This window comes from Pipra filicauda, unplaced genomic scaffold (genome assembly GCF_003945595.2).
Source record: "Pipra filicauda isolate LSUMZ 115617 unplaced genomic scaffold, ASM394559v2 scaffold150_size2825430_pilon, whole genome shotgun sequence".
Lineage (NCBI taxonomy): Eukaryota > Metazoa > Chordata > Aves > Passeriformes > Pipridae > Pipra > Pipra filicauda.
Genome location: NW_024103996.1, coordinates 15,645 through 39,461, shown reverse-complemented (window position 1 = coordinate 39,461; position 23,817 = coordinate 15,645). Strand labels below are relative to the sequence as shown.

Below are 23,817 nucleotides of genomic sequence, written 5' to 3'. Positions count from 1 at the left end.
CTCGTGCCGTGGGTAGGGCTGTCTGGACTAGTCCGGGACCAGACAAAACGTCTGTTAACGCTGTAACGTGTAAAGCCCAGGATTTTGTGCTGCAACGTGGAACGGAGTTACATCATCTGCGGGACGGCGGGGGGGGCGGGGGCACGGCGGGGCCCGCGGATTGGCTGTGCTGGCACAGCGGGGCTCCCGGATTGGCTGCGGCGGGTGAGCGGGGCCCGCGGATTGGCTGCGGTGGCACAGAGGGGCGGGCCCGAGGCCGCGCGGCTCGCCCGTGCGCGGGCGCTGCTCCGGGAGAGCCGCGGCGGGAGGCGGCGGGTGCGGAGCGGGCGCGGCGCGGGGTGGGGCGGGGGGTCCGCGGAGGTCCCCGGGAGGTCCCCGGGAGGTCCCCGGGAGGTCCCCGGGATGTCCTCGGCCGCTGCGGTTCGCGGGCCCGAGCGCCCCGGGAGAGCCGCGCGGCCCCGAGGTTTCCTCCCCCCGGCAGGGACGCAGCCGAGGGGCCCGGCCCTGCCGCCGGTGCTGCTGCTGCTGTACAGCCCCGGTGTTGCTCCGGCCCCGGTTGACAGAGCCGGGCTGGCACAACGGAGCAGCACCGAGCTCCCGCGGGTGCGGCCCGGGGGCTCTCGGGAGGCCTCCGGGGCCGGGACACGGGGCGGCCCCGCCGGGATCCTTCTGGGCAGGAGGAGCCGCGTGGCACTCGCTGCTCTGAGCCGCCTCTTCCCTGTGCGTGGAACTGCTGCAGAACCCGGCGGAGCTGCTCGCGAGCTGCTCGAAACAACATTTATTTGAAGGATTCCTTTATTTTAGTCAGCTCTTCTGAACTGGGAAGAGTTCAGAAGGACCCTCTGGGAAGGTTTCTAGGGTTTAAGTTTACACGCAGAACCGCAGATGAGTTTTGGTTTTTTTTTTTTTTCCCCTTTGCAAAAGTTTTAGTTGGTAAGGTGATGAAGCGGTTTAAATAGCAAAAGCCTCTGCATGTCACAGAGGACTTATTTGTATTGTGGTAAAGACCACCTGGCAGTTGTGTGCATTTCCTTGGAACTTGATTTGACTCTACTTCGTTGCTTAAGTATAGTACAGAATAGCTCTTTCTGTCAGTTTGGTTTCCAGATTTTTTTCACTTGTGGAATGTCCTAACGCTGAGATGTTTGCCTTTATATATAAAACTGTGAGAAAAGTTTATTTAGTTTATTTTAATCAACTCACAGCAGATACTTATGGACATCTTACAGGTCTGCGGCCAACGGACTGAAAAAAGTGTTATAGATTGTTGGTGTTTAAGGCACCAGTTTTAGGATTTCAGATCTCTGATTGCTTTGGAAGGTGACTAAGTCTATGTACACTGATCTGGAACAGAATAAATGTACTGTGCTATTTAACAGCTGTTATGAAGATAAAAGTCTATGAAAACTAGCCAATAGTATTGCTTTCTATTAGCAACAATATGAGGACAACTTTCATCATTTAAGGAGATAATGGGAAAATGATATTTTTTAAAGGTCATGTTCAGAGGCTAGTTTGGAAGTAGTAGGGTTTTCTGGTGATGAAAAGAAAATTTAGGCTGATGCTAGGGGAAATACCTGAATAATGCATTTTGCATTTCTTTCTATTGCTCCCTCTAAGTAAAGCAGAAGTATTTTGTTATTTTTTGTATTCTATTTTTAATTATGTAACTTTTTTTAGTTTGTTACTGAAGACCAGAACCATTCCAGGTATGAAAATGGTGGAAATGTGAGTGGAATGGAAAATGAGGATTGAAATTAGCTTTAAGTCCTTGATTGAGCGAGAGGAGAGAAAGGAGTTGGACTGGCCTTTAAAGAAAGCTTGTGGCTTACAGCATACCTTGTGCTCTGTCTGTGCTTTCTGGCAGCATCATTTCCCGTTCACATATCTTTCATTTTCTTGTTGTCTGCTGCTGCTTTAAACCTTCTGTTTTCTTGTTAACTTGTTCTCCTTGCCTTTTCTCACAAGTTTCAAAAACATGCTTTTTTTCCTAGTCTTTTTCCTTCCAAAGATCCATGTATCTGACACTTCTCACCCTTCACTGTCTGCTCCCCTTCAGCAAAGGTGTCTCTGGCAAAGGGAAACTGGAGGCAGCCTCCCAGGACAGGGTTGCTCTTAGTTGCCAGCAGCCCTGTAGTCAGTGACGGTTCTCCCACTCAGGATACTTGTGGTGGAAGGGGTTCTGGGTAAAGGACCCGTTGTTTGCCAGCTCTGGTTGTCAGGACTTTGAGCATCCCTCTGAGACACAAGGAAGATCCTGTTGTCTGATAGTAGGTGTGAAGGTGAACTTCAGGGTGGAAGGCTGGAACAGCCAGACCACCTATGGATGGTGAGAATTGTGCAGCCCCAGAGGCAGACACGTGAGGTGCCTGGTAAGGGCTCAGAGGGGGAATGTCTAGTTAGGACTGTTTCCCAGCTCCTTGAAGAGCTTTTCCCTATTATGAGGAGAAAACTGAGTACTTGCTTGGTTTCATCTGCTCAGAGTCCTTTGCCTCATCCTGGCAGAGGTCTATATTGGCATTTCAGATGAAATGCAGAACTGGAGGGACATTGCAGATTAATATTGTTAAAATGGCATGCAGTGTCAGCTGTACTAGACTGGAGAACCATTATCTGCTGGTGGCTGCCTTGTCTAATGTAGAGCTGTAGATTTTTGTGAGGATTATAATGAGGGATAATGGCAATATGCTGATGCAGGATAATGTTCATGTACACATGTGCCAGAACTGGCAGTGCTATAATTGTCCTGGTGTTTGTAATAGCAGCCTTCCAATGCAGTTACTATAAGACCTCTGTGCCCTCTTTTCAATACCTTGCTTTATTCCAATGGTGCAGAGAAATGGATTGAAAGCAAGTAAAGGAAGCAAAATTTTGTAAAAGGGGAAGGGTAGGTTTCATGGCTTAAATATTGTCTGGGAGAACTGGATGCTTGTTAATCTCCTTTGGTTCCCTTGTGATAGTAGATGTATTACATCAACTGGAGCTGTCATAGGAAACTGCTGACTCTCTATCCCTTGTTTGCTGTGTACTTGCTGTAGTGAATTTTAGAACTAGAAGAATCCTGAGTGTTTACAGTTTCAGTCAAGGGAGACTAATGTCAAGTACCTTGGAAATTCATGTCCTTACTTGCAATCATGGATAACATCTTGTAATTTGATAGCACTCAAGGAAAAGTGAACGAGCATATTTCCTGTATTAAATAGGGCTGAGGTTCATGACAAGTGTAGGAGATGCTCTGTTGTGGGATGTGCAGAGAAGTCTGGATGATGCAACCTCTCTCTGTGTTTTGTTTTTTTTTTTCTTCCAGGCTTCTCTGTGGACAAAATTAGGACTTTTATCCATTGTAGGTACATTCAGTAATAGTGTTTTCCCTTCTTGGCGAACCATGTTTTTTTCTTTACCTTTATAATGATCTTCTGGCAGCAGGTAGAGAACAGGGGCCTTCAGTTCTTCTGTGCCACAGTCTGTAAGCAAATTCTGCAAAATGGAGAGGAGACACAAGGAAATGGTACTAAGACTGTACAGGACAAAGATGAGTTGGAGTGGGGGAGTGGGTGAAGAGAGAAATATAGATGGAAAGTCACTGATGTTTAACCAGTTTTCCCCCTTCCTCCCTTTTAACTTGCAGATATCCTTGATTTGCAGAAGGCATCTCAGAATGTTGTGTCAAGCTGCTCTGAGCCCTGTTGTCCGTTCCCCGGGATGGTGCTTTGTATTGTCTCCACGTGCTGTGGCAGCCATTCCCCGTTCATGTATGTATGAGAGACAGCACACCTTTCTAGTACTGCTGGTCACTGTGTCTGGGCACGTCTGTGCTCTTTGCTGTGGTGAAAGAAAATCATCTCATCAACATCATTCAGACTTAAAACCTCTGAAGTGAACTGCAGTTGAAGCTGTACTTCCTTAATGTTACTTGCTCCGTCAACTAAGTAGTATTCATCTGGATGTCTGAGTTTGTGATTTTTTTCATTCTGACATGCATTTCAAGCAAAAAAAAAAATCAGTTGTGAAAGTACTGCTACTGTAAAAGTTCTTTATTTCATCCTCATACATTCCTAGAAAACAAGATCTGATTATGTCTGCTCCCCCATCTGTCTTTCCAGCCCACAGATGTCTTGAGTAAAGCAAGGTGCAAAGTTGATATTTATTTGGAATAGATAAAAGTGGAAAGATGCTTGCAGGAAACCTGAGTGTAAATACATAGATGCCCTGTAAATATCTCTTCCCTGAAAATCTAACCTGAGAGAACCATTCAGTGTCTATTTCCTGAGTAGTCTGAAATAGAAAAGGCAAAGATAGATAGACTCCATTAGATCAAGAGATTAGCTGTTTACCCTTGGAGGCAAGATTAATTTCCCATTGGTCTCTGTGTTAACAGTTCTCTTTTATTAGTAATTGTATGAATTAAATGTGGAAATCTTGAAAATGCTAAACTTGTTCTTTATGATCTACAGCTCTGTGACTTCTGTATTTGTAATATTTCTAAAAATCCCTCATTTTCCAAAGTCAGTAGTTTTCACAGTATTAATTGTGAGTTTATTCCTAAGTATTGACAGTATCCTGCAGTGGAGCAACTCTTGTTACTTCATCAGTTGTGATTTAAAGCTGGAGTGATCATTTATCACGATTTTTTCTTTGTTCTCTACTGTTTTCTGTTTATTCTCCACTGTGTCTTCTGTTCTGTTCAGCCCAGGTGTATTTTGAAATTCTGCTTCTTTACTCCTGAGAAGCAAGCCTCATGCAGGTTGCATAAAAGGATCTGCGGTGCCAAATACTTGAGTATGTTTCATATGTTTCCCCTTCTTTATTAAGGAAGTGAAACTGTTGACAAGGTACAAGATATAAAAAGTTGGATGCCTTTAAATCTATTTGTCTAAAACATGGACTGGTTGGCTCTGTCAGTTCCTTCCTAATTGCATATGGAGCAAGTTAATGGGCTTGCATCACCAGAAGTGTTTGGCATTTGTAAGGTGGGAGCTGATTTCACATCTCAGTCCAGTGTAAAGTAACTAAAAAAGGCAGGTTTATGCAGCCGTAGAGCAAGATTAGCAGTTAGGACTTTATTAGAGATTAATTAAGTTCTCTGCTTGTTCTAGAACTGTTGTCTTTTCCCTTGTTTTTCTGAAAAAAATAAATGGTTTCTTTTAAGATCCTGGATAACCCTCAGCAGCTGCCTTCTTGGAACCTTCTAAATCCTGAATCTCTAGCCAAGAGAATTGGAAATAAATTTTATTCCTTTCTGGTTATACTGTGTAGGATAAGCAAATACTAAATAATAAGGTGTAATGCTGGAAAGAAGAGTTAAACTGGACTCCTTCACCCAGTTTTTTACAGACCTTATTTACATTCACAAGTATTCCATGGTGAAAATGAGAGGCAAATGAAACTCCTCTCAAAATTTCGTTTCCTACTTTTATTTTTGTGACATGTTAATGCAGCCCTCGTTTATGATCAATCATTTAAGCTGCTTCTATGTGTATAATGAGCAAAAGATTTATTTAATTAAAGCATTGTTAAAATTACAAGTTTCTCTTTTATGTAGCACGGTGTTCGTTCCCATCTTTCTCCAGCACCAAGAACAGTCATGTTTAGATTAGAAATTAATGCATTTTGTATTATAGAGCATCAAAATTGGAGATAGTGAACATATGAAACAAAATCAGGTAACTGACCATGGCATAGGGTTTGGTTTACTGATTTGTAAAGAAGTCTCTGCATCTTCAGATGAAATATTCGTTAGGATTGACTAGAATAAAATAGTTCAGTTGTAAGTCATCTAGTCCCACTGCCTGATGCCTCAGGTCTGCAGGCCTCAGCTGAAGCACACTACTGAGGGCATTGTCCAAAGGCTTCCTGAACCCTGCCAGGCTTGGGGCACGGCTGTGTCTCCTGTCCCAGGGTTTGGACACCACCACATGACTCTGAGTTTGTATGTTCATCCCCCTTCAACTACCCCTACTTAAGCAATGTGCAAAAATACCTGACTCAGAGGTGTTGTAAAAGCTGTATTTCTTTTCTTTCCTAACTGTCAAGCTTTCTTTGCTACTACAGACAGGAAAACTCTCTATAACTGTATCTAATGAGGCAAGGCAAAGGAGATTGTTTTTAAAACTGGTCCTTGTGATGTGAGCTGTGTGGACTCTTTTACAGTGTCCCTCAGTTTGGTCTTCTAGATTCCCAGGGTCAGAGATCTGTGATGCATGGGATATTGCTTTCTATACCTTAGGGGTGGTTAGTGCTGCTCAGATGGCACTGGTTCTCACGGTGTTTTGGTGAATTGAAAGCTACTTCTCTTTCCCAGTCACTTGGAAGTGTGTGTTGTGAGCTTTAACCTTGGAAAAGGAGGAAATGTTGCGTGACTTCAAGGGTCTAAAGTCTGAACAAAACACTTAAAACTGCTTTTCTTTTTTCTTTCTTTCTTTCTCCACAGACCTCCCTCACCGTAACCAAAGGTTAAGGAATGAATCCATCCGTTGTTGGAGCAACATTCCATTTCTCACGGTGCCGCTCAGCCGTGCCCATGGAAAACCCTTTGCACACCGGAGCGAGCTGAAGCACGCCAAGAGGATCGTGGTGAAGCTGGGTAGTGCTGTTGTGACCCGAGGGGATGAGTGTGGCTTGGCCCTTGGAAGGCTGGCTTCTATTGTAGAGCAGGTAATCCTGAGCCTGAACGTTTGGTTTAACTTCAGATGCTCAGGGATTGCTGAGTGGTACAGAAGATTGTAGTAAACCCGCTTTTTAAATCCCTTGTGCTGTGGTTCCATAAACCAGGTAAGTCAAGACATCGTTGTTTGAAGGTGTGGTGGGTTGACCCTGACCACCAGCTAAGCATCCACACAGATTCTTGTTTGCTCCCCACACCTCTGCCCCACCATTAGTGGGATTGGGAAAAAAATGGGAAGAGCAAAAGTAACCCATTTCATGGGTTGAAATAAAGACAGTTTCATAAGTGAAGGAGAGGGGAAAAGAAACAAGTGATTCTGAGACAATCACTCACTACATCGGACTAGCAGACCATGCCCAGCTGGTCTTTGAGTGGTGGCCACATTGGAAGACAACCCCCTGCCTTTTGCTGTTGTGCAACCCCCGTTTTATTGCTGTGCATGACATTACGTGGTTTGAAGTATCCCTTTGGCCGGTTCAGGTCAGCTCTCCTGAATGTGTCCTCTCTGAACTTTGTGCCCAGCCCCTTGCCTGCCTGCTGGGATGGGACATAGTGGAAAAAGGAAAGCCTTGGTGCTGTGCAAGTGCTGGTCACCACGGGGGCAAGAGAAGGCTTTGATGCCGTGCAACACTATTTAGCAACAGGCAAAACACAGGAATGTTATCAAAACTGTTTTAGAACTGAAATCCAAAACACAGCACCATAAAGAAAGTTAACTCCATCTGGGCCAGACCCAGTGTAGTGTGAGAGTTTTGCACAGTGAGATTTTTATGCCATAGGTAGGACATGACTGGGGCATTAGCTGGCTGTGGTGGGGAAGGTGGTACTGAAGTTTGTGAACTCTTCAGAAAGAGTCAACCCTTCTTGATTACCTGAGAATTTGCAGAGTTCCTCCAGGGAAAAGCTTGAAACCTCATTACTTGTAGGAAAAACTGATGGGATCAACTCATGTATTTGTTCTCCAAAAAGAAATAGTTACTTTGGCAAGGATTGGACATGTTTCCTCTGAGAAGTAAAGTTAACAAATCAAATTCACGTAAGACATTTAGCTTTAGGGTTTTGAAAGGAATCTGGACAGATACATGTAAGAAAGAAGTAATCTAAAGTGTTTTTTTTAGTTGGCCTCTTCACTCCTAGAATTCAAAGTTACTGTGTAATGGTAGCTTTGGGAGTGGATGGGGAATAAGAAGATTGGTGGAAGATACAGCTGCTCCTTTACATTTCATGTCTTTCCTTGTCTGTAGCAATGGTGGTAGAGAGGTGAGGGATGTAGAAGTGTTAGCATGTAATATGTATTCTGAAGATTCAAGCATGATTCTGTCATAAAAGCTGGTATTGTGAAAAGATGGTTTAGCAGAAGCTGTAGATGGCATACAGTCCTTGGCATAGCTCCTCAGGGGGTATGAAGGTGTGCAGAAATATCTTAAAGGATGTTTGCCTTGATTTGTGCATCCATAGATGAATCACAGCACTTGTGTCAGCAAGAATTGGTGAGCATAAGGTTATCTATAGCAGCCAGGACTGTCATGCTGGCAGTGAGGGTACACCAGGCCCTGTTTCTTATTTTCTGTACCTACAGGTCTCAATGCTGCAAAACCAGGGCCGAGAGATGATGATTGTCACCAGTGGTGCTGTAGCCTTTGGAAAGCAGCGGTTGCGTCATGAGATCTTGCTTTCTCAGAGTGTGAGACAAGCACTTCATTCAGGCCAGAGTCAGCTGAAAGACATGGTGAGAGGCTGGTGGCACTTGTGCTTTTCCTTAAATGTTGGGTGGTACCTGCTCCAGTCACTGACAGCTGCTCTTTGTCTTTGTAGGCTATTCCAGTGTTGGAGGCCCGAGCCTGTGCAGCAGCAGGCCAGAGTGGGCTCATGGCCCTGTACGAGGCCATGTTTACACAGTACAGCATCTGTGCAGCTCAGGTAAGGCATTCCCTCCTTCCTAGACTGACATGCTACTTTTGGGGCTTATTATTTTCATATAAACGGTACCTTATCCAGGAGTGCCTTGCTAAGTATTTCTGACATGGAGTTGTCCATCGTCAAGATAAAAGCAAATACGCTTTTTCCTTCTGAGGTTCAGGTGCGTCCTGCTCTTATATAGCAGGGAGAGTCTGTTAAGATCTCTTCACAAAAGCTCAGTGGTGGACCAAAGTGAGGGTTTAAAAATCACAAGTGGTTAAATTGCCACGCATTCTGTAAAGCTGGTGGAAGTGCATATCCACAGTTCAGAACTTTCCGCCCATCTGCTCCTCAGACCTTTCTAGCCTGTGGATGATGGTTTCCCTAGTCTTATGCTGAAGGCTGCAACTCTGTCACTTGAAGTACTCTTAAACAGGCTTTGCTTATCTTAAATACTCTCAGAATACAGAATTGCATTAACTGTAAGGCCTTATTTGTTTAGACACTTCTAATGAGTTAAGGAGCCTAGTATGAAGTCTTTCTTGGAGGAAGTTCTTCCTGTAATATGGCAGAGCTGATATGGCTAAAATGTTTGCGTATAGCTAAAAATCACTATAGGTCATGCTGGATTAGAATCTTGTTAAAGTCCATAGACAACTGTCATTCCTTTGATATAAATGAATTCATTGTCTCTTCCAAGAAGGTCAGAGCACACACGGATTCGACGTGCTATTGTAACATTTGTGTGCTGGAGTTGTTTACTTAGTTCTCAAATATCCAATTACAGAGTAAAAATAAAAAAAACAGTCTCTCCAGAGCAGACATTGAGATTTTTTTGGTCTTAAAATATCAAAAAGAGAGGGATGGTATCTGCATGCAGGAGGCTTTAATGACAAAATTCTTTCAGAAAAGCAAGTGAGTTCTAGTGAGCTGAAGAGAAGTCTGGAGATAAAGCATCCCTTCTGCTTGCTGCAGGTAGGAACATGAAACTGTGAGGAAAATCAGGAAAGGCAATGTCTTGAGTAGTCCATTGAATTGTTTAGGTCTGAGTAGTTACCATCAGCATCTGTGTTCTGATTACGGTTTTATTTTTCCAAATTTGCTCCTGGAGTGTGTGACCTGTCAGCTTGAGAAAGGCTATTGTAGGCTCCAGTGGAAGTTAAGGCATGTAAACCTATAATGTTGTGGGAAGAATATTTCTCACTTGTATTCTATATCCTTGAAATGTAGTTTCTGTTTCTTTAATGACCCAAAAGGCATGACTGCTCTGTTATGACGTGTTAATACATGAGCTTATGATTCTGTTCTCAGAAAAGGTGGTAGGCTAAGTATTTTTTTTCTTCCTCTTAGATTTTAGTCACCAACCTGGATTTCCATGATGAACAGAAGCGTCGCAACTTAAACGGAACATTACATGAGCTTTTAAGGATGAATATTGTCCCTATAATTAACACCAATGATGCTGTTGTTCCACCTCCAGAGCCAAACAGTGATCTGCAGGGGGTAAATGTGGGTAAAGTATTGCAAGGGGGTGGCTCCTGCTTGCAGGTGGTACAGCTCTAATGTGTACTTGACTACTGCCATAACTGGGGACCTCTGAAGCCTAGAGCAGGGAAACACACATCCACAATTAGTGTGGACAGAAAGCACTAGAAGACTGTACTGACTTGTCTGTGTCTGTTGTGATACGTTGTTGTGGGGTGAAAGCAGGGCAGATAATGTCTGCTCTGACAAAACCAAGCATGCCTAATTTGTTTTTTTACAGAATAGTTGAAGTTGGAGGGGACTTGTGCAGGTCATCTAGTCCAGCACCCCTGCTTAAAGCAGGGTCAGGTAGTGCCCCTTGCCCTGTCCCTGGGCACCGAGGTAGAGAATGCAGGTACTGATGCCATTTTGGTATACTCATTTTGGTATTGCTGTACTGCATTCCAAAAGCAGATGTGCCTCCACACAAAGATCACCTTCGAAGTTGCGGTGGGTGTGAACAAAGTAGCCCAGGAGGCCTTGTTAGTGCTGAGGTAACTTGCTTTTGTGTGTTGCCACCAAACATTTCTTAGCTGCTCCCGCTCCCCAGTGCTGCTGATGTGCACGTGCATTGCAGGTGATCAGTGTGAAGGACAACGACAGTCTGGCAGCACGACTGGCTGTGGAAATGAAAACTGATCTCCTCATTGTTCTCTCAGACGTAGAAGGTTTGTGAGTAATTTCTTTAATTTCTTTTTAGTTTTAATGTAGTTTTACAGTGGATTGTCAAACCAACCTCTTTTCACGTTTTACTGATCTCTTCAGCTCATCCCTTTTGTGTGGACAATTGCAACATACTCCTTAACTCCTTCAGGCCTGTACCCCCTGCTGATGCTGTGGAATAAGCCAAAGACTTATTAATAATAATAATAAACCAAAGGTCACACTGTTGAATGTGGGTGGATGAGAATGCCTGTGAACCTGAGACCTGTTCAGAACCCAGAATACCACGTGTACTGTGGTACTTCTGTCAGCTTCTAGAGTTGTATGATAGTCAGGAGCACCCTGCAGGATAAAGGCTGTGTCTAGAATAAGGATTATAAACCGAATACTATTCTACAGTAGTTTTTTTCTCCTGGCAGCAGGTACTGTTTCAGTGAATTATCAGCACAAGTCCTGGTCATTGCTTTCCATATACTTCGATCTTCCAAGCTTTTTCTCTCCCAGACTTTTGGCTTACACTGCAAAAGTCTTCTGAGCTGTGCTTTTGTGGCATAAGCCTGTTACCTATGGATGCTGAACTTTGTTTTCTAGACAGAGGAGGGTAGTGGGTGCAGTTTCACATCAGTGCAGACCACATCACCCAAGTCACAGCCTTTTCATCTTCTCCAGATGGGTTTCTTTCAGTGGATCCTGGTCTTCAACACATACTTTAGGCCTTGAGGAAGGAAGTGGTGTCTTTCCATAAATACAGTTTCTTTTAGCAGATTCAACCAGGTTTCATGGTTGGTTCTAGTTGAAATGACCGTCTGAGAATAACTTATAAAAGCAATAGTCAAAACAGCTTGTAAAAAAAGTTAACACTCAGCACACCCACCCTGCAGGCTTATTCATTCAGTGTGACATTTTGTTTATGGAAAGATATGTGTCCTCTCCTTCCCAAGCTGTCAGGAATGGACATAGATAGTCTGCACTTGTGCCCTCTAATTTGTGATGGCATTATTTTTTCACATAGAATTTCTGGGAAGTGTGATTCAAGAGTTCAAATTTAATGTGTTAGGTAAACTAAAGTGTCGTCCAACTCCAAACATAGTTACATAAAGTTATTTGATTTTTAAAAATATTAGTAGAGTATGTCTCTGTAGTGTTGTGTTCCTTCTTAGCAGAATTCTGAACCCTTTTTACATGTTTCTGAATTGCCCAGTTTCTCACTGTACAACCCAGCATTCAAGAATATCATCTGAGGCTTTGGTGAGGAGTATTGTCCTTTGTCTTTTCGGCTGGGGGCTTGTGTATGTAAGGCCTGATGTTGAACATATAAAAGCTGTAAACTGTCTCTAACCCCAACCAAATATCACTACGTCTCAGGTTGCATGCTGCTGTTCAGCATGTGGGGTTTTCCTTTCTTATTTGTTGGGCTTTCAGTAAACCTATAGTTGAGACTGCCTGTGAAGTGTTTTGTGCTCAGAAAGCAGGGTTCAGTGGAAGTTTTCAATCCTTTAAAGTGGAATACAGCTTTTTAGCCCCACGTTGCTTGGTTTGGTTTATTTTTTTTATTTTTTTCACGTGTGAGCTTTGAACATGAGGGTATATAACTGATTTTTATTGTTTATTTCAGGACTCTTTAACAGCCCTCCAGGATCTGATGATGCAAAGCTCATTGACATATTCTACCCAGGTGACCAGCAGTCTGTAACATTTGGAACCAAATCCCGAGTGGGAATGGGTGGCATGGAAGCCAAGGTAGAAATATGGAACATTTGTTTTGTTTTTGGGAAGGATGTTTTTGTTGAATCAAATAAGTAAAAAAATCCGATAAGAAGCTGAATAGGAAAAGAGTAGGTAAAAACTTCGTGTGGAAACCCCAGTAACCCTTCAGCAAACTTCATAGCTTCACCAGAGGTTTATAAGCAATGACAATACCTCTGCATCTTGATCAGAGCAGCCAGGAGTGCTTAGACTGATCAGACGTTAAGGGAGTAATGCAGACAGCTAATGGTATTGAATAATATTTTAATATTATATAGTAATGGCCAGCACCTGAGCAAGAACAGTGCTCCTCAGTACAAGTAATATCATGTGGTCACTTAAAGTGGATTAAGCTAATCCATGATACCTGATCAACGTCAGAAAAAATGGCAACAGAATATTTTCAAAAAAGAAAATCGGATTTCTTCGAAGAGTAATAAGAACTTTCAGCATAAGGTAATGGTGAGAAAGAACATACAACCAATGTGCCCTTGCAGAAGTCTTGAAAAAAGCAAACTGTTAGGAAAATTTGAAGTATGCTTATAAAGGGGCAGCTGGTTAAGGAAGGGAAGGTAAAGTGCAAATACATGATCTCATTCAGTGCTACGCTATGGAAATTCCTAAAGTGTGTTGAATGCTCTTTGAAAGCACGAGTGATCAGTCTGGAGGTCAGAGTGGGCCAAGAAGTCTTGTTGTGCGTGGTGACTCAAATAACACAAGTGCATTTCTTGGAACTGGCTCTATCCTTTGCTGTAGGTGAAAGCAGCTCTGTGGGCCCTCCAAGGAGGCACCTCTGTAGTGATTGCAAATGGAACCCACCCAAAGATCTCAGGTCATGTCATCACAGATATTGTGGAAGGGAAAAAAGTTGGAACTTTTTTTTCAGAGGTAAAACCTGCAGGTGAGTACAAAGATAATGTGTACATTGAGAGTTGTAGAGATTTCCTGAAAAGTTAGAGTTAAAATTTGTCTAGACCCGTGCAATAACTGGGAAACCACACTCTGCATGAAAAATGGATTTTGAAAGCTATTTTCTAGAGTAAGGATAGAAAATGTTGAATTCCCTGCTTTTGTTCCCCTTGTGACCTTTGCAGAATAGGGTAAGTGTGGAGTGATACCTTTGACTTGCACTTCAAGCCATGTGAATTTCTTCATGTGTAATCCTTAATGGATTTCTTGTATGAATGTGTCAAATTATCCTTTGAACCCACTCTGTGTCACTATGGTCAAGAGCCTTTTTGGTTAGTCCCATTATAATAAATTTATATCAACAGTAAAGCTTTTAATCTTGTGATCCCACTCTGAGTGTCTTACAAACACAGCAAACAGCAAAAGTCCCTGTGGACTGTTGTGGTGTTTACTCCAGTCTTCTCTTTGTCTTCCATATTCCAAGAAACACACTTTGGAAATTCAAGTAACTTTTAGAAATCAACTATATCTGCTTACATACATATCAGTTTTCTCAAAGAACACCAAAAGATGTCGTACTTTCTAAAGTATGATATCACTTTAAAAAGATGTTTCAACACGTCTTGAATAAGTCTAAGTAATCATGTATCTGCAAGTCCTTTTCTTACACTTGCCACTACACCTCTTTATATGTTCCATAACATTGGAGTTCCTACTCTGGCTATTTCCATGGGACCCTTCTTAAAACAGAAGTTGGGTTGTATTTAGCACCTTCAAGTCATCTGGTTTACAGGTGATTTCAGGAGAGTTAAAAATAACAAAGTTTATCCATGAGTTACTTGTGAACTCTTGGGGGAAACGCTGCCTGAACATAATGACTTGTTTTGAAACAGAAACATAAATTACCTATTTCATATCATTTCAGCACCTTTATTCTAAAAGGCATACAAGGAGAGACAGAGGGAAAGCAATTTTTCTGTGGGCTGTTACAGAATTGGGCTTTGGCTCCCATTATTTTTCATATGTTCCCGTGCATACATTCCTCAGCTGGATACTTAAACTTTTCAAAGTTTGCCTCCTTTCTTTCAGAAGCCTGCTATGCCTTGAGACATATCCTGCTGTTCTTTTGTCCTTTGTCCAGTGTTTTTGATACATGGTGCACACTCACCACATCTCTGTGGTGACCTTGCATAGGGACCACAGCAGTACTTTTATGTCAGGTACAGATTTTTCTGTTTTAGCATGTAACTTTTTTCTTGAAATTTCCGCTTAAGACTCTTTACCTGCTATCCTGATCTGAGCAAAGAATGGGAAGATGGAAGGCCTGGTGTTCACTTCTGCATATGCTGTTACTTTGTCTGTGTGGCATGGTTTTGGGTTTTTTTGCAGGCCCGACTGTAGAACAGCAGGCTGAGATGGCTCGAGCTGGTGGCAGGACCCTGGCAGCTCTACAGCCTGAGCAGGTGACAGAACAATATAGTAGCTACTTGTTAAGACTGTGCATGTGTGGCAAGTTTTACAACACGGATTTATAACAGAATTGGGCCCCTTGGGACAAGAATCTATTCTTTGTGTGCCAGATCTGTCGTTTGTATTGTAGCATGCTCAGAAATGAGAAAAGCAAAAATATAATGTACCTTGGGGCTGTGGAGTAAAATATGCTTTCCTGTGGGTTTATAAAATTCCTAATAGTGTCAAATAGCACAGAGAAATGAATTGTGGTCAGAGCTGCTGAAGGACTGACTGGAGCAACTTGTTCCATTCACTCCTGTGTGGAGTTCAACATACAACATGTATGCAAAAGCAGAGTTGTAGGCAATCACTGCTCTGCAGCTGGGCAGGCAAGATGTGGCACGAGGTGATCCTAAAGGAAGAATATGTGAGTTTGGTGAAGAACACCTGGCATGGAAACAAGATAATAAAAAGCAAAATAAAGGTTGAAGCAGTGTTCAGCCTTATTTTTCAATATAATGCAGGCTGGAGAAGTCAGCTGGCCAAGTACTGGGAGAGTTAACAGTGAGAGGATGTGTCATGGAGCATAGGGCCCAGATGTCAAATGGCTGAGACTTCGTGTGAGAGGTCAGTTCAGAAACTGTTTTCTCTTTCAGAGAGCGGAGATTATTTATCGTCTTGCTGACTTACTAACTGACCAGAGAGAAGAAATTCTCTTGGCAAACAAAAAGGACTTAGAAGAGGCTGAAAATAAAGGTAATATTTCAAATCTTTCTCTGGTAATAGTATCATCTTGAACCTCTCTCGGCCTCAAGACAAAAGAGAAGAACTAGAATCTTCTGTTACCTGGGATTGGGTACTATGGCTGGCACAAATTAGTGAACCTAGGGCTTTGAGAGCTTGTCAGTATAAGCAGCTGCAGCTTCCTTCATTACATGAAACAGTTGCCTTCATCAGAGAAGATACTGAGGCCCTGCAAAATACCAAGTGATGTATTATAAAAAGAAAGAACAAATATCATCTCTGTTACTGTCATGCATACAGTGAATATTTTATAGGCTGGTTAAGGTAATGTTTGGCTCCTGAGGGGAAGGCTGTCATCTCTACACTTAAATTGATGTTCTCCAAAGAGAACTGTATCCCCTTCTAATTGAGGAAGGTTCTCTTTAGGTGGCTTGGATTAAACCCATTCTTATGTGTTAGATGGATGCATTCATTGAGAAGCTGGAATTGAGACGTGTACACACTGGCATAGCAAATAGATGAAAAGAGCACGTCATGAATTGTAATAATCTGTGGAAGGTACCAGGGAACCATTTTTTACTTCCCAGAGTATTTGAGGGGATGTTGCTGGTTTAACTTAGTCTCTGAATGTGCCCAGTCTCACAGGAGTGCTGTGTATATGTCTCTGCTTTGGCATTTCTGTTTGTAAAACAGGTTAAATTACTGCCTGGACCTTCCAGAAATACTGCAGGGTTAGAAATCTGTAAAAAATTCAGACATACGGCAGTACTTGAAATAGGACAAACTTTGTCTTTGTAGATGTTGCTGTTGCTTCACGTACAAAGCACTTAAGCTGCATTAAGTGAAAATGGGGGGGCGAAATCTCAGTCATATTTGAGCGCTTTTATTGTGACTACCAAACTTAATGCTGTGCATTTTCCATCTCAGGGAGGTTACGTGCTGCAGTGTGGGAAATAACCTGAATTTTCCTGAGGCTCAGCACTTGCTTAAGTCACTTTTGCTTGAGCCTAGGCAGACCAGCACAGATTTCCAGCACAACTTTTTCTTTCTTCTAGGGAGACTGGCTCTTCCTTTGTTGAAACGCCTGAGTCTGTCCACGTCGAAGCTGAACAGCCTGGCCATTGGGCTGCGCCAGATCGCAGTGTCCTCGCAGGACAGCGTGGGCCGCGTGCTCCGCAGGACACGGATAGCAAAGGCCCTGCACCTGGAGCAGGTGACAGTGCCCATCGGGGTCCTCCTCGTGATCTTTGAGTCTCGTCCAGACTGTCTTCCACAGGTGTGTAAGGGGGGCAAAATACGCTGCTGGGAATTCTTTGATGATGGAAGAAAGGGTATTTCTGTTGGTGAGCAACTGAGAGACTGCAAGAAGTCTTCTTTCAAAGGACTCTTGCTTAGATTCTTCTGTAATTGATTTTGCTGGCATCCCTGTTTTTTCTGCAGAGATATTTTCAGAACTTGTTTCTGCAGTGCTCAGTTAATCAGGCCTGGGGTTTTTTGTTGTTGTTTTTTCGGGGGTAAGAGGGGGCTGGGGTTTTTTTCTGTTTGGTTGGGTTTCTGGTTTTTGTTTTGTTTTGGAGTTTTTTGGTTGTTCGTTGGTTTTGGTTTTTTTTAGGGGGGGAGGGCAGGTTGTTTTTTATAAACCTGATGTATAGAAGGAGTTATCATACATTCAGATGGTGCAGGTCCTGTGTGTGTTTAAATGAGTGTGTGTTCAGTGCCCAACTCACAGCCCGGGGGGCTCCTCCCAATACGCTCTTATTTTCTCTGTCCGTGCTGTACACAGCTGAACTGCAGGCTGGGATTAACCAGGAACTGGCTCATACAGATGCTAGGACTTAACAGGAGCTGTTAGGAGTACATGATTGAAGAGAAAAATTAAAAAGGCTGAGCAGAGAAAGCACAGAAGTTCCAGGCTGTGAGCGGTGTGTTCTGTACTGCTGCGGCTTGTGTGCAGTGAAGGTTGGCTTTTACTCAGTTGTAGGGAGATGGGTGTGAGGGTGAACAGTGTTTTAAATTCTTAAGTGCTGAAGTTGCTGGAAAGGCTAGTGAAAATCTTGACTGGTGTACTTTAAATGAATGTCATTTCTCTTGTGCCTATCTCTTAAGATAGGGCAGGTATCTTAAGGGCAAATGCCTTCCTCTGTAGTGCTGTGAATAAAATTGGGATGAGGAAGACAAAAAGGGATACAAAAGTAAAATAAGTCTTGGAAGAGAGCTTTATAAGGTCTGACGTACTCCTAGGTAGAAAAGAACAAAAATCTGTTGTGTTGCTGGGCTCAAATGGCACCTTAAACAGAAGGGTGACAATATTAGTTGGTTTTTTCTGGTGATGAAAGAAAAGATGATGCTGGGCCTATTGTCCCAAAGTTTTTTTCTCCCACAGTTAGAGAAAGTGTTGTTTATTTTTGACTTCTGTTTTAGACAGCATGATGAAAATGTTCTTCCTGCTCATAGGAAGAGCTTCTTAGCCACTTTCTGCCAGAACGGTTAGGACAAGAGTTCTTCCTCCTAAAATTATTCTCCTTCGGGTGTTTGCCCGCACAGCTGCCCAGTTTTTATAAAACCCCATGTCCAGGATTTCCTCTGACTTGTCCACTGCAGTCTGCCCCGGCAATAGTACCTTGAAAACTCAAGTTTGTTCCTGAAACACTAACACATAATTTCTGTAGTTAAATGTGCCGTTACTTGCAGGGATTTTTTTGAGCCATAAAAGCAAACCTGGAGATTAATATTATTATATATTAATATATTAATATTATTAATATTATTAATTTGATTATGTATTATTAATATTATATATATTAATATTGATTATAATATCAACAGGACTAAAAATCCCATTTTTATTTTGTGAGTGTCATTCTCACAAAGATTACATTTAGGGATTTTTTTTTTCCCTTTTTTCCTTCAATAAATGCTTTTGACAGGTGTCTGCTTTGGCCATAGCCAGTGGAAATGGCTTACTACTTAAAGGAGGGAAAGAGGCAGCACACAGCAATCAAATCCTCCATCATCTGACGCAAGAAGCCCTCTCCATTCACGGAGTCAAAGATGCAGTGCAGCTGGTAAGTGCTTGGAGTTCAGTCAACTATTCCTTTGCTATGGTATGTGTAAAAAGTATAAGCAAAACTTGAAAGTTCAAATTGTAAACTGTCGGTATTGCAACTACCCCAGGTGAACACGAGAGAGGAAGTAGAAGATCTCTGCCGTTTGGATAAGCTGATAGATCTGATCATTCCACGTGGTTCGTCGCAGCTGGTCAGGAATATCCAGAAAGCTGCCAAGGGAATCCCAGTGATGGGACACAGCGAAGGGATCTGCCACGTGTACGTGGACACGGATGCCAGCGTTGAGAAGGTCACACGGATAAGTAAGCTGTGAGAGGGTGACTTAAACCTCATGCGTGTAATTCAACTTCGTGTTTGGAGTATGCATTGTAATTATGGTAATTTAGTATGCATATGCTGTTCAAAATCCTTGTCATGAATGTTATGTAACCAATTATCTACTCTTAAACTTCAGTCAGAGACTCAAAGTGTGAATATCCTGCTGCCTGTAACGCTCTGGAAACTCTCCTGATCCATCGCGACTTGCTGAGAACCCCGTTGTTTGATCAGATCATTGACATGTTGAGAGTAGAACAGGTTAGTCACTCATACTTGTGTTTTGTTTTGGTTTTTTCTAACAACTTTAGAAGCATTTGGTTTGACAGGTGTAGCCTTGTTTAGTTTTATGATGGCATAACACTTTAGTACCCATAAGTGTCTTTGTACACGTAAATGAACTTAGGGAGAACTTTGCTTCTCCACACAACATCAAGTTTTTTCTGTAGAAATTGTCTGAAAGCAGCTTGTTCAGGACAGCTACAGGCTGTTACTGGGATACAAATACTTACTTGTATATAGCAAAAATAATCTTCTGCCTTAGAAGAGCATATATATGCAACCCTTTCAAATTCTGACTGAATTGTTGTTAACCTCCCAGATGCAAAGCTGCCTCTTCTTAAATCTGTTCCTTTAGCTTCTTACCCAGGTGAATTCACTTCCTGCTTTTATCCTTTCTGAATTTACTCCATCCATGTGGGTTTTTTTAAATTTTCCTCTTGCACGCCCTTTATTCACATCCATTTTCCCTTCTAGTGTGTCCAAGGAACATCAAAAGGCCAGTATACTAATGAGTTGTCTAGACACGAGCAGTGGTTTTCAGTAAAGGTAGCCGTCCATCCCACACAGAGTACAAGAAGCTACACTTTTCACCTGGAAGGCTCTGTTATGGTCAGTAGCACAGAATGTTTCTGGTATTGCAGGTGAAGATTCACGCTGGCCCAAAGTTTGCATCTTACCTGACATTCAGCCCTTCAGAAGTGAAATCTCTGCGCACGGAGTACGGGGACCTGGAGTGCTGCATTGAGGTGGTGGACAGCGTTCACGAGGCCGTTGAACATATCCACAAGTATGGAAGTTCTCACACGGATGTCATTATCACAGAGAATGGTTAGTGACCAGTCTCCTTCCTTAAGCTACTGTTTTGGTTTGACTGCCAATTCCTGATTTTAGTGTAACTAATTACATTGTAGTAGTTCTCCTCTCGGGTCTGTGCCAGTTCAAAACCTAACTAGGGCTGTGCCGAGACTCTCCAACCAAACCAAGGCCAGAACTCCTGAAAATCAGCTGCCTAAGGTCACGTTGATCTGCATCTGAACAGTGTGTGAGTCAAGCAGGCTTCTGTTCCTGAACCTCCTGCTGAGCTTAAATGAGTGTCACTAAAAGGCATGTGTTTGATACCATATAACCCACTGCCACGAGAGCTGGTGCACCGGTGATTTGTAGGGACTGTACTGGAAATAGAGCTGATCCTAAATGTTTGTCTTGTCACTAAGGGCAACTGACCTGCAGTTCACAGACTTGCATGTGGTAATTTCTACGTTGTGGTTCCCAAATATTACCTGCAATAGCAATTGAGTTTAGGATTTTTCATTATCTAGAACAATTCCATGTTTTAGACTAATGGAGACCTGACTCTAGTTTAACAGTTTGACTGACAGACGTGGTTTGGGGCAGCTGTTTTTTCTCCCCAGTCGTACAACTAAATCCCTCTTTGAAAGTTCTAGGCTGGATGATTTAGAATTAGACATTTTTTTGCTTTCTTCTAGTCTTCACAAGCTTCTTTTAACATTTGCAGTTGTGTCTACTTGGTAAGCATACAGGGAAGGAGGTATAAATGAGCATGGCTTAGCCCAAGCTGTTTAAATACTGTCTGATAAGGTTGCACATGAAAGTTGTATTGTTACATCTGTTCACTGGTTTGTGTTGTATTTATTGGAGTGCATGACCATTCTGTAGGTAATGGATTTTTTTTTTTTGTCTCTGCCACTTTCCCAGAGGAAACAGCAGAGTTCTTCCTCCAGCATGTCGACAGCGCTTGTGTTTTCTGGAATGCCAGTACCCGATTCTCTGATGGCTACAGATTTGGACTTGGTAAGAGAGAAAATATTGCAGGGATGCAACTGCATAATTTGCTGGAGTGTGTGAAAAGTGTGGCAGTACGAGCCCTGGAAGATAGGATTAGTCTCTTAGTGTCTAATAAGAGGTTTTCAGGAAAGGTTCTGTACGAAAGCTGAAGCCTAGACACACAAAGCTGGTTTGAATCCTTTGAAGCTCTGTTCAATCAGAGTAAAGTGTGCTGCATGCATATGGTGATAGAACAGTGCAACCCAGGATGTGAAACTAGTAAACAGTTTTCCTTTTGTTTCCCTTCCCAATGATGCTGTAAAGAATGACATGTTTCAGTCCTACTGGGCAGACTGAGCTGCTGTCCAGTGTGCCAACCCTGCAGTGTTGAGGAATGAAGGGCAGGAAGCAAACTGAGGATGAGTTGCTTAAATAAACAGGTGCACTTCTCTGAATTGCAGAAGACAAGAGAAACATTCTTTCCTGAGATAGAAAGTCTGAAGTCTCCACTGCAGGCGGTTAATCTGTTATCTGGAACATTCAGTGTTCCATGTGATTCAGAAATTTTAGTTAAGATCTTGCAATATCTCCTCAGTGTGATAAAAAAAGATGTAAGTTCATAATCTTGACCAATTTAGCTATTGTCTTTTTGTTTTAAAGGATTAAACTCTCAGGAAACAAGTCTAAGTTCCATGTAAGAGATACCTCTCTCTCTTGCATCTTTCTTTCTGAAAGTAACTCTGTAGCAGCCAGAAGTATAAACATTACAATTTATAATGAAATAGTTAACCTCCTCTAACTTTTATATTGGGTAAACAGAACTTCTGGCGTTTGGAGAGGAGCAGATAATGGCGGGTCACTGAAAGGCAGGCGGCTTTTTGACATAAAGGTGTAAATCTGCTTAGTATGAAGTGAACATCATCAGGAGATTAACTACTTTTATTTTGGGTGTTTCCTACAGGTGCTGAAGTGGGAATTAGTACTTCTCGTATCCACGCACGTGGACCAGTGGGAATCGAAGGACTCTTAACTACAAAGTGGTTGCTGAGGGGGGACAATCATGTTGTTTCTGACTTCTCAGAGCACGGGACCATGAAGTATCTTCATGAGAGCCTCCCGCTCCCTCAGAGAAATGCCAACTGAGAATGCTGGGGTTGGAGTTAAAACCCAGGGGTATAATTATTTCCTGAAGATGTCCAGGCTTCAGGACACTCTCTGGTGAAGGAGTTTGTCTTTCATCTTCAGGAGCATTGTCCTTGGTCATTTGCGGTACAGTTAATACAAAATGATCACATTGATGAGATTCCTCCCCCCCCTTTCAGTTTCCTTAAACAGTATCTGCAAGCTGACCTCACTCCTCCCACAGACAGACTTTTCCAAATCATGCAGGTAACATAAGAAAGGATTTCAACATCTGCTGCATTCTTTTTTTGTCCCAATGCTCCCTATAGCAAATATGCTTGGTGGTGGAGCATAATTTTTTTTTTTTCATAAGTCTTTGTTTTATTCAAGTATCTGTTCTGGAGAACAGACTCAATAGTTTTGGTTTTGAGCGGTTTTTTCTTCAGTTTTATGATCATGGCAGCTCTTGAAAGCCAGAAAGCTTTAAGCTTAGTTTCTGTGTATTTGATGACTCTTGAGACAGGGGGACAGATGTTCCAAATGTGTAGTAAGCTTTTGACCAAGAAACCTTTTATATCTATTTCTTTGTATTGTTGACTATTGTAGATAAATAACATAATTGTCTGCTGCATGAATTTTGTTATTTATTTGTACGAAAGGTTTATTTTTCTTTGGTTTTATATAAAACTTAACCTTCCACAACCCCTCCTCCGGCAGCAATTCTACTTCTATGATGGCTTGTCTAGAATGAAGCTCTGGCTCTGTAGGAATGGTTCCCCTGGCCGCAGAGTGGAGGAGCTCCCTGCAGGGTGCAGTGTATCCCGCTCTCCGGTTCTCCCTGCTGGATGCAGCATGTCCCACTCTCCGGTTTGGAGGTCGCTATGGGGCACCTATGGGTCTCTGGGATGTTCTGGGGCCTTGGGGAGCCCCTGAAGGTCCCTGTGGGGCAGCCGGGTGTCCTTGGGGGTCGCGGTGGGACCCCCGTGGGTGCCGATAAACCCCGCCCTCCTTTATGCAAATAAACTCCAGTTTATTTATTTATTCGGCAGTCTGCCGAAGGGGTGGGGCCACGCCGCTTTATGTAAATGAGCCCACGTGGCAGAGCCTGCTGGAGGCGGTGCCGAGGCGGTCTCGCCCCCTTATGCAAATAAAACCCATATATGGCGAGCGTGTCACGTGGTGGTGAAGGCGCGCGCTGATTGGTGAAGAGGGAAAGCGGCGGGGGGGGCGGGAGGAGGCAGCGCGGAAGCTCCTGAAGCGCTTTGGAGCCCCCAAAAATGGCGCGGTGTCCCCCCGGGTCCCTCCATCTCTCCACCTGGCCCCTACTTGTCGCTGTTTCCCTCCCCTCCTTCTTCCCGGCCGCCGCACTCTCATTGGCCGCCGGCGTGAGGCGAGCGGCGCTTCCATTGGCTTAGCTCTTCGCGCGCCTCCGCAAAGACGGCGCTGATTGGTCAGCGCCGCTACGGCTCCCGGCTCTGTCCTGTGTCTAAGGGGAGCCGCGCGCTGATTGGCTGAGCAGCGAAAGCCCGCGAAGGCGCCGCTCTGGCAGAGGGCGGGGTGTGCTGAGGCGAGCGTCGCGCTGATTGGCCGCCGGGCGGAAAAGGGGCGGAGCGACCGGGGTGATATAAGGAGCGCCGCGGGGGG

At 43.3% G+C, this 23,817-nt stretch overlaps 1 protein-coding gene across 3 annotated transcripts; it reads left to right on the top strand.

Moving 5' to 3' along the window:
- Positions 1–451: 451 nt before the first annotated feature.
- Positions 452–22,881, top strand: ALDH18A1 (aldehyde dehydrogenase 18 family member A1). 3 transcript variants are annotated; one of them, XM_027746343.2, is made up of 17 exons: positions 452–3,752; positions 6,431–6,654; positions 8,244–8,393; positions 8,480–8,584; positions 9,914–10,072; positions 10,665–10,755; positions 12,366–12,490; positions 13,253–13,397; positions 14,795–14,868; positions 15,514–15,613; positions 16,657–16,877; positions 18,529–18,666; positions 18,776–18,971; positions 19,124–19,245; positions 19,908–20,094; positions 20,983–21,078; positions 22,013–22,881. In XM_027746343.2, the coding sequence occupies exons 1-17, from the start codon at positions 3,485–3,487 to the stop codon at positions 22,192–22,194; spliced, it is 2,583 nt and encodes an 860-aa protein (XP_027602144.2). In that variant the 5' UTR covers positions 452–3,484; the 3' UTR covers positions 22,195–22,881. The 3 variants fall into 3 exon arrangements, with proteins under 3 accessions (XP_027602144.2, XP_027602145.2, XP_027602149.2); XM_027746344.2 differs by having other exon boundaries at positions 457–3,752; positions 9,914–10,066; XM_027746348.2 differs by lacking the exon at positions 452–3,752 and adding an exon at positions 4,656–4,779.
- Positions 22,882–23,817: the final 936 nt, after the last annotated feature.